The sequence below is a fragment of the Phodopus roborovskii genome, unplaced genomic scaffold (assembly GCF_943737965.1).
Source record: "Phodopus roborovskii unplaced genomic scaffold, PHOROB, whole genome shotgun sequence".
NCBI classification, from domain to species: domain Eukaryota; kingdom Metazoa; phylum Chordata; class Mammalia; order Rodentia; family Cricetidae; genus Phodopus; species Phodopus roborovskii.
Genome location: NW_026126682.1, coordinates 830,103 through 848,244, shown reverse-complemented (window position 1 = coordinate 848,244; position 18,142 = coordinate 830,103). Strand labels below are relative to the sequence as shown.

Below are 18,142 nucleotides of genomic sequence, written 5' to 3'. Positions count from 1 at the left end.
AAAATGAGCCGTAACACAATTTATGATTTTTGTGTCCAGAAACCAAAAAGCTTCATTTTTAAAATTCATTCCACCATCTTATATTTCTGAATCATGGACATATTTTATGCTCTATCTTCGTATTCAGCGGCATCGTTTAATTTCACTTTCTAATGGTTTTCTTGGCTGTACTGCATCCCTTCGGTTCCTTTTTAATGTCCCACAGTCAAATACCCACAGAAGTCAATCTTCTAAATCATCTCCCCAGCTAGCCCATCTCAATTTATATCTTGATTGGCATCAAAAATCATACAAAAATTTCAAAAAGTCACCTTAGCAGTGCTGTCTTTTTGGCCTAGAGAGCCATAAATTTAGTATTTTGTAACAATGATTCTACAATCTGTACTCTACCATCTTCCAAATATGAAAGTGAGGCATTTAACCCAAAGAGGAGCCTTGAGATTTGAGCTAGGTTCTGATGTCATCCTTATAAAACACACTAAGTTCCATAAATGATTAAATACCACTTATAAGGTAACACTGAAGATTGAATGTACTACAACATCATGAGCTGTTAAGAAATAAAATGGCCTAAGAATGGCAACCTAGTGCAGGATTCCAAATTCAATCTCTCAGACAGAATCTTCAATAAAATCTAAGGGAGAAATAAACACCCATGTAGATGAAGGAAACAATAAAAAAAAGCACTGCCTAGTTATAATCATAGGTGAAAGAAAAAAATTATAAAATAGCAACTAGTGAAGATTTAAAATTGGCATTAAGGTAGACCTATAATGTAATACAAATAATTTAATCCCAACATATGTCAGGTTGGTAGAGTTTGACATGGGGAAGAAAGATAAGAAAGAATTCCTTCTGAAATAAAGCAACTTCAACCCTGATCAAGAACAAAGGTAACATACAACCTAACATCAGACCAGGTCAGATGTAATGCTTGTGCATTGTAGAAGCAAATTAGATGGTATGGCCTATGATTTTTATAAACACCATTGAAACTCCTTTCACTGGAGTAATCAATGAACAACAGTTGTCTTCAGATGCTGCCTAAGGCAAACAATCAATTATATGGACTAAATGGGTGTGAGGTTTGTTTTCATTGACTTCATTTTCTTTACAAAACTCTTCATCCAAGATAATCTATTACTATAAAGAGGAATTCTAAGCTGTCTGCATTTTTCCTTTAATTCCAAAAGTTATAAGGATCAAGTATCATTATAATACAAGATGGTATTTTCATTATTGTTTATAGGAGGTTTCTGCTTCTGCAAATGATTGTTTCCTATCTCCCATCAAATCGCTTGGGGAAAGTAAATGAAAGATTAAATTCTATGTTTCCTGTTCTATTTTTTTTTTAAGCAATTGTTCCTATGGCAATCTTGCTCTGGCATATAGATTATTTTGCTTTCTTTGGTAATGCATTCACTATAAAATCATGAAAATAAAATATACCAGATGTTGCACATAGACTCATTATATTACAGTCAATATATGCATACTGGTACCATTCTGTATGCCTTTGCGTTTCATTGTCCCCTGTACTAAGAGGCACTGTAGTCATGATGTCATATTTTATAAAGAGAATATACCCTTGGCAAGTACAACTAATCTATGTCTGTTTCTTTTCACAACACGTTGATTTCATCATCGTTTCAAAATAGTTTTTCTAAAAACAAGATACTCCAGTGTGTTAGTGACTAGAATGTTACTTTCTCCAATAAAATAATTACTATAATGATACTGCTAAAATCCCCTTACCTATCAGGCTGCTTGTCCCTCTCTCTGACCTTAAGCTGGCAAGCACATTCTAAGAACCAATTCCAATAAACACAAAGACACAGAAATATTGAAAACTATCTGTATTTTTAAATTTTCAACACTATAGACTAGCTGATAAATAATGCCCAGGGACAAAATCACATGGTGATTTGCACTTAAAATGTAGCTTATAGTTTTAATAGGTTTTGCCAAGTAGTTATATCATATACTTACATTTTCTGTAGGATTTCATTTAATCTTTTTGTTCTTCTCAAGTCAAATCGATCAACCTTCATTAACACTGGTCACATTTCTGATAGACAAATTAAATGGAAATGCATGTGCTTTCATTCAGAAGCCTGCATGACAGTCCACCAACATTTACAGAGACTAATGGATGTAACCATGACCATGAACATTGAAAAACCTTGTTACAGGTATTCCATTGTTTCACATGCTATAATTTATATTTCATATTTTTTACACATTTAATTTTTATTTATATTAGTAACAAGCTTGTTTTACATATCAATCCCAGTTCCTGCACCCTCCCGTTCTCCCCTGTTGCACACACCAACCCCCCTCCAATTCCCATCCTGCTCCCCAGGGAAGGTGAGGCCTTCCATGGGGAGTCTTCAAAGTCTGCCACATCATTTGGAGCAGGGCCCAGACCCTCCCCCATGTGCTAGGCCCTCTATGTGGGATGGGCTCCCAAAGTCCATTCATATACTAGGGATAAATACTGATCCACTACCAGAGGCCCTACAGACTTCCCAGTCCTCCTAACTAATACCACATTCAGTGAATCTGGGTCTGTCCTATGCTGGTTTCCCAGATATCAGACTAGAGTCCATGAGCTTCCCCTTGTTCAGGTCTGCAATTTCTGTGGGTTTTTCCAGCCTGGTCTTGACCACTTTGCTCATCACTCCTCCCTGTCTACCACTGGATTCCAAGAGTTCGGCTCAGTGTTTAGCTATGGTGCCTGCTTCTGCCTCCATTAGCTACTAGATGAAGGCTCTAGGATGGCATATAAGGTAGTCATCAATCTCATTATCGGGGAAGGGCATTTAAAGTAGCCTCTCCACTAATAGTTAGATTGTTAGTTGGGGTCATCCTTGTAGATTCCTGCACATTTCCCCAAATATAGACAACTGATAAATTGCTTGCTATCCATCTAAATATGCAGATGTAAAATGCATATATAGGCTATGGTACAGTGATTTTTTTCTTCATTTTAATTTTTAATTTTTTATTATCCTATGAAATATATCCACCTCATCCATGATATGCCTTGTAATTTCCTGTTACTAAGATTTTTTTCATCTACTTGAAATCATTTTGATGATAAAAGCAATGATCAATTGCTTAAGAACACATTGCTACTGTTTTATGTTTCACTGGATGTGTGGGCCGTGCTTCATTTTTTCTTGACCATTCTCAGAGAATATAGATGAAAAACGTCACAAATACAATCTGGTAAAACAACTAGAATTTATTTCTCTTCACATAGCCTAGTAACTATATTTCCTAGGTATCTTAAGTGGCAGAAAATTACTTTGTATGTATCTGCCTCTCTTTCAACTTGTGTTTGCTTTTTATAGTTATTGTCTGTGAAACTGAATTCTCAACAAGGGACAAACACATCAAAATCCAATACTAGAAATCAAAGAAGGAATGTCTATGTGGTTCCCTACCTCATCCATCTCTCTTGGAACCGACATTACATTTTCCAAGATTGTTACATTTGTTCACATTTCAATCTTGGGAAATGTTTATGGGGTTAAAATGGAGAATGAAATTAATGGGAAGCTGAAATGTGATCCCTTCTATTTCTGTGCTATTGGAAGAGAATCAAATACTAAATAAGGCCTTAAGCAACATGATAGTTCTGGCCAAATGATGGATATCATGACTTTCTGTTGTTACAAAAGGAAGCAATTTATTTAACTTCTTTCTTTCCTCCCATTCTTTCTGCTTTATTAGTCTCATTTCATTTCCATAAATTATCCCACTAAAAGAGGAAATGATTAATTGAAGATTGCTTCCTCAAAAACATTACTTCTTGTCATTAGCAGCTGCAACATATTGAAACATTGTGTTATCCAAACATACTGCAGATTTTTAAATAATTTTATTATTTAGTTACTTTCAATTATTTTGTTCTATTCAGAATGTTGAACCTAGGAGAACTTATTATATCAGTTTAATAACTATATCCTTAATGTCTATGGCAGTTTTCTTAACAAAAGGCTGTAGTGCAAAATACAGTTGCAACTATTTTTGTATTAGACTGCCTTCTTCCTAGAAATGTACATTTTTCATGAGCCCACTGCAAGCATAGGTTTTCATGAAAATATAAAATTATGCATATAATATCTCAAATACCACTATTCCTTTACTATTTCATATTACAATATTTTGATATGGAATATACTTGATCACATGTATCTGCTTCCTCTGAATCTCAAATAAATTATTTTAGGGTTATTAAAGTTAAAATATATCTATCTAATGTTTTAATGAAATATTCTACCACAGTAGGACTATAATTTCTTTGCCCTTTTATATTGGTTACACTTAGAGTCTGTGCCTGTGGGTATCAAAGTTATAAAGATCTCAGCTTTTAAATTCAGTGTATTTATTTAGGTTTGTCGCTCAGCACATATCTGGTAAAACTTCCCAATTGCCTTTCTGCTAATATTATGGCAGACACACTGAGTGAAATGATCAATTTAGCAATAATTGCTAATGATATGACTACATGTGTCACAAAGAGCGAAGCAGTTCTCAAATGTGTTGAAGCTGAGGGGCTTTTTAATGCTTAAAGGAAAATAGGACTGACATTAAAGTCACTGCATAATTTGTCTTAGTATTGACACTTAACACAGGATTTTACTTTTGAACAATTAAAACTATTGCAGCAGCCATTGCAGCCATATCATTGGTAATGGTTTTTAACTGGTACTGTGCACAGATGCCCTACCAAGTATCTTCTGTTATGGTTTCTTTTCCACAAACATTTGTTCTTCTTTCTTGTCTCTATGCTATGGCTTCCTCAAGACAAGCCAGGAGAGTGTAAGTACAGCAGAAGAGAGGTGGCTGCCAAAGTCTCTGTTATTTCAAGCAAACTGTCTAATGTGCTCCATCTATTAACCCAAGACAGTCCAAAAAGTGACAAGTGGCTGATATGTGATATCATGTGTGTGTGTGTGTGCGTGCGTGTGTGTGTGTGTGTGTGTGTGTGTGTGTGTGTGTAATGCCAAACACCTTGAAGCCTAGGGAGCATATTAATAATGTTGAATATCCTGAGAAATATCTCTATTTTTTTTAAATTAAAATAAAATTGATAGTAAAACAGTGGTGATGGAGATTGAATCCTCTTCATTGACAAACAATTGGCAATTTTATTTTAGTTTAGGTTTCAAAGAGTTATACATAACAAGTATCTATTGTCTAGTGGATTTATAGCATTTACATGTGTATACATATGGACGAGAAGAGGACACCAAGTGTCTCCTGCCAGTCTTTCTTCTTTTGAGGCGATATCTTTTCCTGTTGTAGGTGAAGGGATTATTATGTTTCCTCCACTGAGATGGAAGCCAACAGCCCCAGCAGTTTTCCTGCCCATACTGTATTCTCAGATGGAGCTACAGGACACTGTGGTGCTGGATTTAAACTCCAGGTCCTAATGACTGCACATCAGTCTCTCTTGATTTATGAGTCCTCTCTCCAGGCCCTACTGGAAATTACATAGTGATTTATTCTGGGTTTTTCTGTTGTAGTTTAATGGTCAGAGAGATTTAAATTATAAAATGGTTGCTTTATTTCCTTATATAAAAAGGTTTTGTATGAAATTCTATTGGTGCAGCGCAGTGGTGTCACACATCTTTAATCCCAGCACTCAGTAGGCAGAAGCAGGTGGATTTCTGCGAGTTCAAGGCCAGCCTGGTCTACAGAGAGAGTGCCAGCAGAGGCTCCAAAGCAACACAGAGAAACCCTGCCTAGAAAAAGTATTCTATTCGTAAAATATGTCCAGTTGCGACTTGGCAGCTAGTTGTTAAATCATGGCATTTTCTTAACAGATGATAAGGGTACACTAAAACATTTTTTCTTAGTTAACAATGGAATCACAGTAGATGTGATAATATATTCCTATGACCCCAATTGGAAGGCTGAGGCACAAGGACTGTGTGTTTTGTGCCAGCCTCAGATACAGCTGTATCACTACATCATGGATGACTGACAGTCTCATCTCATGGAAGTCTCATCATGGAGTCACCAAGATATAGTATAATAAAAACAAAAAAAGTTATAACTACATATATATTCTATATGTGCTGTGAGTCTTTATAATTTAAGATAGTTTGTAATCTTTTTTTAAGCAAAAATAAGGCAAAGAAAAAAATGGCACTCAAGAGAAATGATCACAAAGAACAAGGGCCACCATGCAGTGAGGTCACATTTACTAAGATGTCATGGCCGTATTATGTATTTGTCTGATGGCATTCTCTGAGACAGCAAAGAGAGGAGAAGGAACTCAGAGTTTGTTTTTACTAGCCAGTTGTTATAAAAAGAATCTCAAAAAGTTCTAAAAGAGGAAATAAATATTTCCCAAAGGTGGATATACTGAAAACACTGCAAGACAGCAGGCTCCACACTCAGAATACTGTGGCATAAATACAGTGAGCAGCACAGTATAGTGTTGCTATGTTCTACCTCAGCACCCACCAGCTTCCTAGTCCAACACAGCTTTGATAGAATAAACTATCCATTAACAATGTGTGTTGCAAGACAGCTGCTGTCAGGTCAGATGCTTGATTCAGAGGGAGATTTCAAATTATATGAATCCTGAAAATGCAAGACTTTATGCCCTTCAGGAAACATAGAATGAACAGTATGTCTTCAGTGAAACATCTGACTCAAATGGAATAACTGACCACAACATGTTCTGTGAGATTAAAGTATGGTGCTCTTACAAATTAATAGCATGCATGGAAATAGACAATAACCAAAATATCTAGTATGGTGAGAAGACAATAATGGAAATACTATTTCTCCTGCTTATGAGAGAAAAAAAAAACGATGGATATGGCAAGAGAAAAAGAGATAGTGAAGCTTAGTATATTATAGCTTCACTGTTTTCTCTGCAGTCCTACATTTTTGCAAGTAGCTGGGGAAGAAAAGTCAAAACAGATAACGGATTCTTTATTTCCTTCTAAACATCATATTCAGAGTGCTTACACAGCATCTACAAAGCGTAAAGTGAAACAAGTGTGAGTATGATAAAGTCATTGCATGTGAATGCTGAAGTGTAGGGGTATTTGTCTAAGTCTACCTACAAGAACTTCTACTCCTAGATTAGAAGTTGGTAATGGTATACAGGTCCTACTATAGAGAAATTAACAGAAACAACTGAATGCAATGGAAATTTAGACTTGCCATCTTTCTGGCTGATGCAGAACCAATCTAACAGCACAAAATATGAGAATCTGTAACTCAAGAAATAAGGAGGACATCTGTATGCTGATTGTGATTGATAGTTATTAGAACAGGAAGTGTGGTGTCGCTGTTTATTAGCTCGAAGAAGTTTCTCTTTCTGTTTGGAGAAAGAGGAAAAAGAAGGGGTCAACTCAATGGATAAACAGTCCTTAAGGTATTGGCAAGAGTAGTTATCAAAGCAAACTAGAGACACCAAGCCCATGGCCCAAAATAAACGGGTGCTGTTTTCTCACTCAGGTAATAAGAATGTGACTACTATTGTATTTCTTGAAGAAAATTGTTCCATTATTAAGTTGAACTAAAAGCAACATGATATAAATTTCTGTTAAATTGTACATCATTTTGTAAGACAACTATAAAAAAGAATAAGAAGAGTTGCTTTATTATGTATAAAAAGACACCTTTTATTAGAATGATTTTCTCTTGCTACTTGAGAAAGTTTTATCCCTACTAGAAAAGGCTATAAATAGAAAATAAAAGCTGAGTTGGTTTCCCAGTGCTAAAAGGAATATTTGGTTTAATTGGCAAAGAAACAAGTCAGATTATGATTAGTTCTTTCAGAATTTTGTATATTGTGTTTTGATATTATTAGATCTATTTTGTGTTGATTTTGTATGCAGGAGTGTTTTGTCTGCCTGTATATATGTGTATCATGTATGTGTAGTACTTGCAGAAGCTTTAATGTTGTCCATGATCATTACAGAGTCCAACATCAGACTATTTGGCCTAGAGGACATAGATGTAAAAAGAAATTTAGTGAGATTTCCTGTTACTGTGGTGTCACAAATGTTATAACACTGAGACATAAAGAACCATATTTTCCTAAGTGTTTAAGTATTTGTTGATCAACAAAGTTTACAATGTAGAATAATTAACAGAAAAAAATATATTTAATATAAACACTATTGACTTCCATGGCATATCATTCTTGTTATTCATGGAAGTTTATTATTTTACAGGCCCTAGTGCACATAGCAATTCATTTCTCCTTAGTCCAGGGAACAGATGTCTTACAGAATAGCACAGACACATGGGGGAGAGGGCTTCATGGGAAGGTATTCTATTCATTATAGAATTTATAGTCTACATATACGTACACATGCAAATGAAAATATATGTGTGTACCTTATGAGATATTCTATGTGAGTTAGAATCAACTAATTGTTGCTGTTTATTTTCATTGTAAATTGCATTTTTATTTTTTACTGTTTTCTGGGCATTGATATCTAACAAGCCGGGACATATGTCACAGGATCAGAAGGATTTTCATCTCTGCCTAGGTCAATTGATAAGCAGGCAAATAGGCTGAGGTATTTGGAATGATTATATGGTAGAAGGCTGTTGCAGCACAGAGAGCTGTGTAGTGGGAGGCATAGGCCACACCGGGGATGAGAATAGAAGCAGTTTTAAAAAGCTTTAAACCTAGCATAAGCAAATCCTATTGCTTATGACAGACAAAAGTAGTAAGTTGATTAAGACAAGAGTAAAGCTGTCAAAGTGATGCCAGAGAGGGGGAGGACGTTTTTAAAATTAAAATCCTAGTTGCATTTGAAGGAGAGAGCAGAAATTTTTCATCTGTCTACACTGTCAGCTCTCTGTGCACGTGAAAATATATTTATTATTTTCTAAATTAATTTAATGAGTTCCAGATTGTTCAGGATGTCATAATGGAAACAGGATTACACAAGATAGCACTGAGTTTTGTTCTCTTGCTGAGTTTTACCTAGCCTCTCTGTGTCAGACTTTTGATCTGAGCTTGTTACTGTTACCACATTGGAGGAGGTTACAAAAAGGGTAAAATAATAGAAACTTAATCAGGAAACATATTTTTGTATTGCTGCATTTTATTATGTGCTTTTGCCATGGTCCACAGCCTAACTCTGGAAAATAACAAAGGGTATGTCATTTTAAAATAAGAACAATTGAAACCATATTGCATTGTAATTATGTGAGTTTCTACTGAGCCATCCCAAACATTTCACACCAGTTGATCTTCAGGACAAACTTGTGAATTATTTAGGGGTTGTTGTGGGAAGTATAAACATCCTGAACTCCACCTTCTGTAAAGTGCTATTTAAATATTGGTAGGTAGAATTAATTTCACAAATGAAAAACAAATAATAAAGCAGAAAATTAACTGCAAAAGTGCAGTTTGAAAGCCATAGGAGAGGAAACACACTGTCTCCATGAATTGGAGTGGCAGGGTACAAAGCAAAAGGTTGTACTGCATATGCCCAGATCTGTTCATGTGATGCTCCTTGCTGATAGATGAATCTCTGTGTATACAATCCAAAACAAAATAATTAATCAATTGAGATAAATAGTTGTGTTCTGAAATCCTTGATTTGCTCTTTATCTTTAATCAGTCTGAAAATGGCTTCTATCTAGGCCACAATTTCTCTTCTGCATTTCAAAATAAATATTTTAGAAAACTGAAGTTACTAATTAACACTTTCTTATTTCACCTTCTTATCCTTGGCCAGATAATCACCATGGACACAGCCTTGAGGAGAGGATCATCTATGGGGTAGAAAACAGCAGCACGTTCTTGGAATGCAGTCCAAAGTCCCAGAGAGCCTTGGTATACTGGCAATTCCAGAAGCGAAATGAAGATCGTAAAGAGGAGGTACAGGATTTCAGTTGACTGAATTGTTTCTATCCAATACATGTGTTAATTCACCCCAGTACTGCTGCCTTGGAGGAAGGAAAGGTACTGATTACTCCAGCACACCGGGGAACCAAACAACAGATCTTTAGACAAGCACTCAGAGTTAGCTGCTTTTGTAACAGGCTATGTATGAGAAACAAATGCAGCTGGGTAAGAGGCCAGCCCAGGAAGCACTTTGGGCACATATTTTAAAGTCCTTATTTCTTGCCAAGGTTAGTTATAAAGCACTTATGTTTCCTACATTTATGCATTTTAAAAAAATCAAGTTTCCCTGGAATTTCAGGGTTTGCTTACTGAATTTCTGCTATAAAAGTTGGTTTCTCTTGTTCTGTATCTTCTGCAAGTAGGAAAAAGTTGGGAAAGAAAGAGTACTTACTTGATGTAGAGTGAAGAAATTGAGTTCCATTAATTCTGGTATTAGCTATTAAAACAGACTCAGGAAGTACTTCCTTTTCAATAGATACAGCCCCTTCCACAATCCAGTAAGTATAACAACTCATACAGAGAAAATCACACAGAGAGCTCAAAGCTTTTTAAACTACTGTAAGTATTAAATAAAGGTGACCAGAATGCTTCATTCACTTATAAAATACATTATACGCAAATAATTTTACAAGTTCAATGTGAGCCCAAAACTAAAGACAACTGCATTAGTTTTGCATTTGTTTGGTTTTTTGGTTTGGTTTGGTAAGGTTTTTTTTTTTTTTTTTTTTTTTTTGGCATATTAAGCAGTTTTAACATACAAAATTACATTGTAGAACTGTAAAGTTGTTGTATTCATTACCAGGGTATGTGCTTTGTGAGTTTTCTATTGTAACTCTATTCAAAGTAAAAGAGAAGCTAGATGTATCCTGCATTGTATCCTTTTATCTCACACCCAGAACCTTGTTCATTGGTAAATAATTCACCTGAAATAATATGCTTTCTTCTGTTTACTTAAATACTGATATTTTATTTTGATATTTACAAATTATGAATTCCCTTTAAGACTTTGTTTTCTAGGTTTTTGTTCCTGTTCTTCCCAGTTTGTTATCTAATAATGACTTTGTGTCACATTTACATGCTTGCTTTCAAATTTTAAGTGTATCTTTATTCTTTCCTCAAGTATCCTGAGTATTTATATAACTATAGGATAGTCTATAAAAATGGTGGTATTGTAGAAAATTTCAAAAGGATCTGAAAAACAATTGATACAAACTATAGCTTTTTCCCCAAGATAAACATTTTTTTTCCATTTTACCTTAAAAATGTTAATCTCTATAGCCCACCTCAACAAATGTCTAAGTTTTTCTAAACAGAGTGAAAGGTCTTACATGCTTTACTGTGCCTCTCCCTGCCAGATCAGAGTGGGCGATCACATCATCAGGACAGAACAAGGGCTCCTGCTTCGCAGTCTGCAAAGGAAGGATTCAGGCAATTACCTGTGTCACGCTGTGGAACACGGATTCATGCAAACTCTTCTTAAGGTGACCCTGGAAGTCATTGACACGGAGCATTTGGAAGAACTTCTTCATAAAGATGACGACGGAGATGGCTCGAAGACCAAAGAAATATCGAGCAGCATGACGCCCAGCCAGAAGGTCTGGTACAGGGACTTCATGCAGCTTATCAACCACCCCAACCTGAACACGATGGATGAGTTCTGTGAACAAGTGTGGAAAAGGGACCGAAAGCAACGACGACAGAGGCCAGGCCACTCTCAAGGGGGCAGCAACAAGTGGAAACACATGCAGGAGAGCAAGAAAGGTAGAAACAGGAGGACCCACGAATTTGAGAGGGCACCCAGAAGTGTCTGAGCTGCGCCACCTCCCAAAACCTCAAACAAGTACAAACTTGCTTAGATAATAACTGGAAAAATGCAATACACATGGACATTTTCATGGCATTATGTGGATGTTTACAATGGTGGGAAATCAACCGGGTCCCACCAACTTAAATTAAGTCCATGCGGAACTTTCCCAGCAGGCTTTCTTCAGAAAACCAACACCTGACAGAGATCACAGGTGAGCACAGATGTTCACATCAGCCAACTTAGTGTTTCCTCTAAGAGTTCATTTTGCTTTCTTCTTTGCCTGAGAAATAAAAATGTCACTTGCCATATTGCCGTTGAAGGGGGGGAACTGCATCAGCAAAGCCATTTTATTGAAGCAAGGGTCGAAAATAAACTGCATGGATTTAGTCAGCAGATGAATATTCCAAACCGTGATTGGATTCAAGGATGTTTTGTCTACCAGCATTGTGTCTATGTATACTGGAGGAGTAAGATAGGACAAACAAGACTAAGTGAAATAGTGTGTGGAAGTGTATAGGCGTAAACGATCCATCACCCAGAAGAATAATGGAATACACTGATCTACTACTGATGTCTTCTTGCAGCATTGATCTAAAGATGTATTTTATTAAAACTATAATTTAAATGTACCATGACAAATATGCAGTAAAAATTAGCTGTTTTATAAGCTAGAGTAGGTTTTTGTCTTACACTTGTTTTATAATTTGTTTTAAAAATTCCAACTGTGTGCTCCTCTTTCTCAAACTTTGTTTTCAGTTCTGTAAGAGTTAGTATATTATTTTAGATTCATACTCTCGCCATTAACTGTTAATTATTGAAACCAAGATATGAATTATGTTTCCCCCCTTTGAGGATATCAAACAAATAGAAGGTTTCACCACCACCCCCTATTTCTAAAGGTATTATCTATGATTTGCATAATGTTCTTAGCCAACCAAAAAAAAATCAAGACAGCACAGAAGGGAAGAAAACATTCATTACATGCATTCTGAAGGATCAAGAGAAAGAACTGTGTATCTCATGGAAATAGCATTGTCTTAAAGTGTTAATAAAATGTCTCTTCATCCTTTGCTTGATATGTGAGACATAGGGCTCTCTTATGAATCCACATTCCACTGGGGATTTTATTATTTTATCATATAATGACTTCTGAAAGAGACAGAGGTCAATGACATTTTGAGCATCTCAGTGATACATTTCCCAACCATGTCTTTCGGAATCAACTACATTTTTCCCACCCTATATGATACAGCTATTTGTATGAAGAACATATGTGTTTTCATCTTAATGAGAATGAATTTATAAACTATTTTCAGATCACACACTGCACTTAGAAAGTGCAAAACATTGTTTTATGAACAATGTATAAGATAAAGCTATATAAGTAATAATTAGTCCCCTTTGTGCTTGAAGAAGGTTTCTGGAGAATCATTGAGTTCAAAATGCATGAGACGTTCTGCAATAAAACAGTTCATTGGCACTAAACTCATCACTTCAGGAATCCCTTCATAAGCCCTTCAGCATGCACAGAATGCAAAGTAAACATCTTCCTGCTAATTAATGGTATTTTAACTCCAGTTGTCTCATGATTCTAATTAACACGCATTAATTTCTCACCTCAACTGCAGTAAATTGTTATTCCCGCTTCACAGAAATACTTCACAGATGGAAGCTCATGTTTCAGTTTTCATGATTATTTCAATAAACAATTTGTTGACACGTCTTTCAAATAAAAGCCTAAAAATATTCTACATCTGATTTTAGGTTCCTTGACTAACATGGTGTTGCTTTTGGAAGTGCATCCTCAAAGGCATGCTGAACTGATAAATTCATTGAAGATCACACTTTTTAACACAGAATACTGTCAGAAATACTAAGTCAAAGAAAACAGAGCACTCCATAAAAGCTACTGCCTCCTTTCCATAGTGTCTTATCCATCTGAGCATTTGATGTTAAATTTCGTTCTAAATTTGTAGCCAAAACACCTTTATTTATAATCACATACATTTCTCATTTTTTTCTAATTCTTATCACTAAAGGAGTAAAGGAATGAAAAGTATATGATAGCGTCATGGATGCCTTCCAAAAACTGAATGCATTTTGTTTAGCACTATGAACTAGCAATAGAAAAAAAGTTTAGGCTTCAATTAAAAGTGTTACAAACCAACAAATATATTGACATGTCTTTATCAATCACCATGTCTGAATTTTCAAAGAAAACTATTGGTGTAACTTACAAATAAATAAATCTGATGAGAGTCATGATCTGCCAGTGTACATTGAGAGAGGGCAATTTGCACGAAGAATGAATGTCCCACTTACTAACTAGTTAAGATGGATTTTGGCATATGCATGTGTCATCCCAGGTGAGACCTGCATAAGAGATGCATGTGATGTAAGCATATCACCTCAGCAGTCTTAAAGTCTAAAAAATCAGATACATCACAGCGGAACCAGGAGAGACCAGGCCCCGCTAAAAGCAACTGTAATGTGTAAATGCATGCAGATGCACACTTACTGCTTCTTTTATTTGTAGAGTTAGTGGTTTATAATGGTCTAATGTGTCTAATATTTTTGCTACCTACACGTTAGGCCAAGAGGTGTAAATAATTTTGAAAAGATGAGGAAGAACAGTGTAAAATACACGTTTTCTATAGATGCTCCATTTTAGTGTGTTCAACATCATCCTGAAGTGCAAGATTTCCCATACAAGTGACACTGTGGCTTATGTGCTACTAAAGGGCACAGAGTGTGTGCCCCTCCGTAAGCATGCTTTTTGCCAGGTCGTAAATTGTTCCATATCTGTATTTATCGTTGCATTTCAGATGGGAACTAGAAAACTGGAGAGAAAATGTAATGATATTGCTGCTGTAAATTATTCCTTTTTAGCATGTATTCAGTTGCTAAATACACATTTCTTCAAAATATTTGAATTCAGATGTCTTTACTGTTCCCTATAACATATGGTATTGAGGAACTTAAGCTTTGAAACTGTGGAGAGCCAGAGTCAGGGAGCTGCATAATTAGCTAGCAGATTTCTTCACTGTAGTCATCTGTGAATTGTATTCTATATTTATAGTGACTATGTGAATTTTTGTGTCCTTTAAATTAAATATTTGTCCTCTTTATGCCATACCTGGAAAGAAAGCATGGGAATGAAAGTCTATGATGTTCCACATCATGGTCTATTTCCAATTTTTTTCAGGAGCAATATGGACTGCAGATAACTGGCATAGGGAAGCCTGCCCTGAAGCTCATGGGCAAGCATTGTGTTAATATGGATTCATTAGTGTAATGTTTTCAAGTCTTTCTATTATGAATTGCTCCTTTAAACACAACTTCAATTAAGTGAGTCTGTCAGGTGCCTTGGCTCCAAAGACACATTTGAGAAACAGGACTTAACACTCTTATATAACAAATCCATGCTTTTAATTTTAACTTGGTAATAATTATTTAAGGTCAATGTTAATGTCTGCAATATATGTTTCCATAAAGAAGAAAACAATATTTTTGAAAGTATGTAAATCCTAATTGTTTCTTATACTTCTAAAATTTTACTATACTGGTTAGTTAAAGAATCACATATTTGTACACTAATAAATTAGGTGATCCTAAAATGAAAGAGAGGACAGTGGGGCAGAGGTGGGGTCCGTATATCTGGTCTCTTTTCCATAACCAGTTTACAGAGCAAAGGGTTGCCTGTTCATTTCAAACACTCACATTCACAGGCACAGGCCACATTATAGCTAACCAACCCCAAAAAAGGCAAGATGATTTTAAGCAAAAATACTGGGAGCAAGGTGTGATAGCACATGCTTGTAATCTGAAAAGGAAAATGAAGCAGAAGTATTTCGAGTCTGAAGTACACCTAGGCTAACAAATGGGACCCTGCCTCAAACAAACAACCAAAAGATTAAAAAGAAAGCAAAGTTTTCTTCTAGACCTTTTGCCCCTAAAATCTAAACTTTGGCCTGCTCTAGACTCATGACCGTGAACTTGTGAGGTGATAGGATGCTAAGATGAGGGAGGCACGGACCTGTTTTCACAACTAGCCTTAGACCATAGCAACACCTCTCCCTTGAAACTGTGTCCTCCTTATGCTTTGTCCCACTTAACACAGTGGTATGATGCACCTACTATGCACATATTTCCCTCTCTAGATAGTGATTTTCTTAAAGTCAAGTATTTTGCTTTGTTTCTGACATGGGATTCATGAAGTTCAGGCTGGCCCTGAACTTACTATATAGCCAAGAGAACGTTTTTTTTAATTTCTGGTCACCCTGACCCCACCTTCTGAGTGTTCAGACCACAGGAATGCATCACCATAACTAGCAGGGTTTGTGGCCAGTTGGTTTTCCCCTGCTGCCTTGTATGATACCAAGTGAAGATAAAACTCAGAAAATCGGTGCTGAAGAGAACAGCATTGCGATGGGATAAATGCCAAGTTGAAGGTTCCAACATAAATGCTTCATTCAGAAGGAAGGGGCGGGGTATTAAGGTGTGGAGAGGGATCAGGAAGGTTTCAGAGAATAAGGTGATGTGTAAACTATGATTTGAACTATCAGTTGGATTTTCTTAGAAGAGGAAAGAAAAGTTCCTCTGGGTTGCAGAAATACAACTAAGGAGAGAAACTGTGGACACTACTATTCTCTTCCAGAGAACAAGTATTCCTGCTGAATGGAACATGATGTACATTTGAAAACAAAGCCAGTGGTGGGGGAGGGGGAGGTAACTATCTCACTGCTTTGAGTCAAATGGCCTATGACTTCTGAGTTTGAGTTATTTTATGCTGTTTGTCAGTCGCATTATCATTCCTGGCATTCTTTCTTATTTCCTATACACACTGCTAGTCATCCTTTTTGTTTTGTTTTGTTTTTTTGTTTTTCTTTTTCTTTTTTCCTCTTATTGAAAATAGATTTTTTTCTCCTCAGTTAATAGATCCTGGTTATAGTTTCTCCTCTCTCTACTCCTCCCAGTTTCTTTCCACCTTCCCTCCCATTAGAATCAACTTTCTTTCTGTCTTTCATTAGAAAACAAACAGGCCTTTAAGGGATAATGATAAGAAAAAATATAATAAGGTAAACCAAAATCTAACAAGTGATTCCCTGCTCCTGGTACCTTCTCTTGGGCTCTTTTCCTTCTGTATGCTTGTCTCATCCATATCCTGTCTTGGCTTCCTCCTTGACACTGACATCATCTGTCTTCTCCAGTGATTTAACATATTTTGCCATAACTTTTCTGTAATGTAATCACCATGCTCAGCTAGGTTTTGAGTCCCACAAAATAGTAGCAGAAAAATGCCAGCTTCATTGTATAAGCCACTGTGCACTAACTTAGTTCAAATGACAATTTCTGTTCTGTTCACCTGTCTGCAGTGTCGGAAAATGTGGCCTTGACAACCAGCTTACCCTTTCTAACTTGCTGTGTGGCTCCTATAAAAACACCTTTAAAACATGAGGTCTGTATTTGTTCAGAGTCTCTTGGGTAGAGTAATTCATAGCCAAGCAACACTGTTTGTCAGACAAGCACACATGTTCAAAGACAAAGGTGTATATTTTTTAAATGGAAAAATTAGAAAGGAAAGTAAAAATATGAGTTTTAGGTTCATCTTGCGTTTGTCAATCACACACCATTATAATAAACTGTCACTTTTATTCTCATATAGCAAAGTGTATTTTATTTCTCTTATCTGAAATGACATGTGTAGATACAATATTTATTTATATAGAACCTAAGCAGAAATCCTCATGAAAGTGTTCAAGCCATCACAACATGAGTAGTTTTGAAGTTTTAACTCAGTCTCTCTTCTCTTTCTTTGTAAGACTCATTGGAGCATTAGACACCACTAAAAACATTTTAAATCCATGTCACTTGTGTAGTACATTCCTTAATGTTTTGTTTATCTTCTTGATAGCTAAATCCAGAAGTTTAAACATTTTAAAGACAAACTTTGTATAAAATCCAAACAACTTTTCTGCTTTAGTTGATATTTTTAAATGAATTTTTCTTGCCAGGGTGGGTGCTTCCCAATATTTCAAGAGAATGACACTTTTATTGCCATCAATTTTTTTCTATTATTCGTGTAATGGTTCAAGCTACTACTGATAAATATGAACACATCAATTTAGTCCCAGGTTTCTATACATCTCCCCACACATTCCCATGAAGCTTGGACCATAACCAATCTATGTATTTCATTTGAATTCTTACCATCTACTAGGTACAGACTCATCTGTCATTTTCTTCTTTCAATTAGTATGGCCCTAATGATAAATTCATTGGAGTTTTTAAATTGTATTTGGTTTAAGTAAATGAAATGATCATCTGGTACATACTATATAGAATAAGAAAAATGATACCTGGAGTACACATATGTAGAAGTGTACTGCTAATGACTATACTGATCATTTCATTGTATTAAAGGTTTT

At 35.8% G+C, this 18,142-nt stretch overlaps 1 protein-coding gene across 1 annotated transcript in view; it reads left to right on the top strand.

The window, feature by feature from the left end:
• Sema3a (semaphorin 3A) overlaps nucleotides 1-14,642 on the top strand; it is a 205,367-nt gene extending 190,725 nt beyond the window's left edge. Inside the window, exons 16-17 of the mRNA XM_051174580.1 lie at nucleotides 9,738-9,880; nucleotides 11,263-14,642. Of these exons, the coding sequence (XP_051030537.1) occupies nucleotides 9,738-9,880; nucleotides 11,263-11,718 (599 nt within the window). The 3' untranslated portion in view covers nucleotides 11,719-14,642. The remainder of the gene's footprint in view (nucleotides 1-9,737; nucleotides 9,881-11,262) is intronic.
• The last annotated feature ends 3,500 nt before the right edge of the window (nucleotides 14,643-18,142 follow it).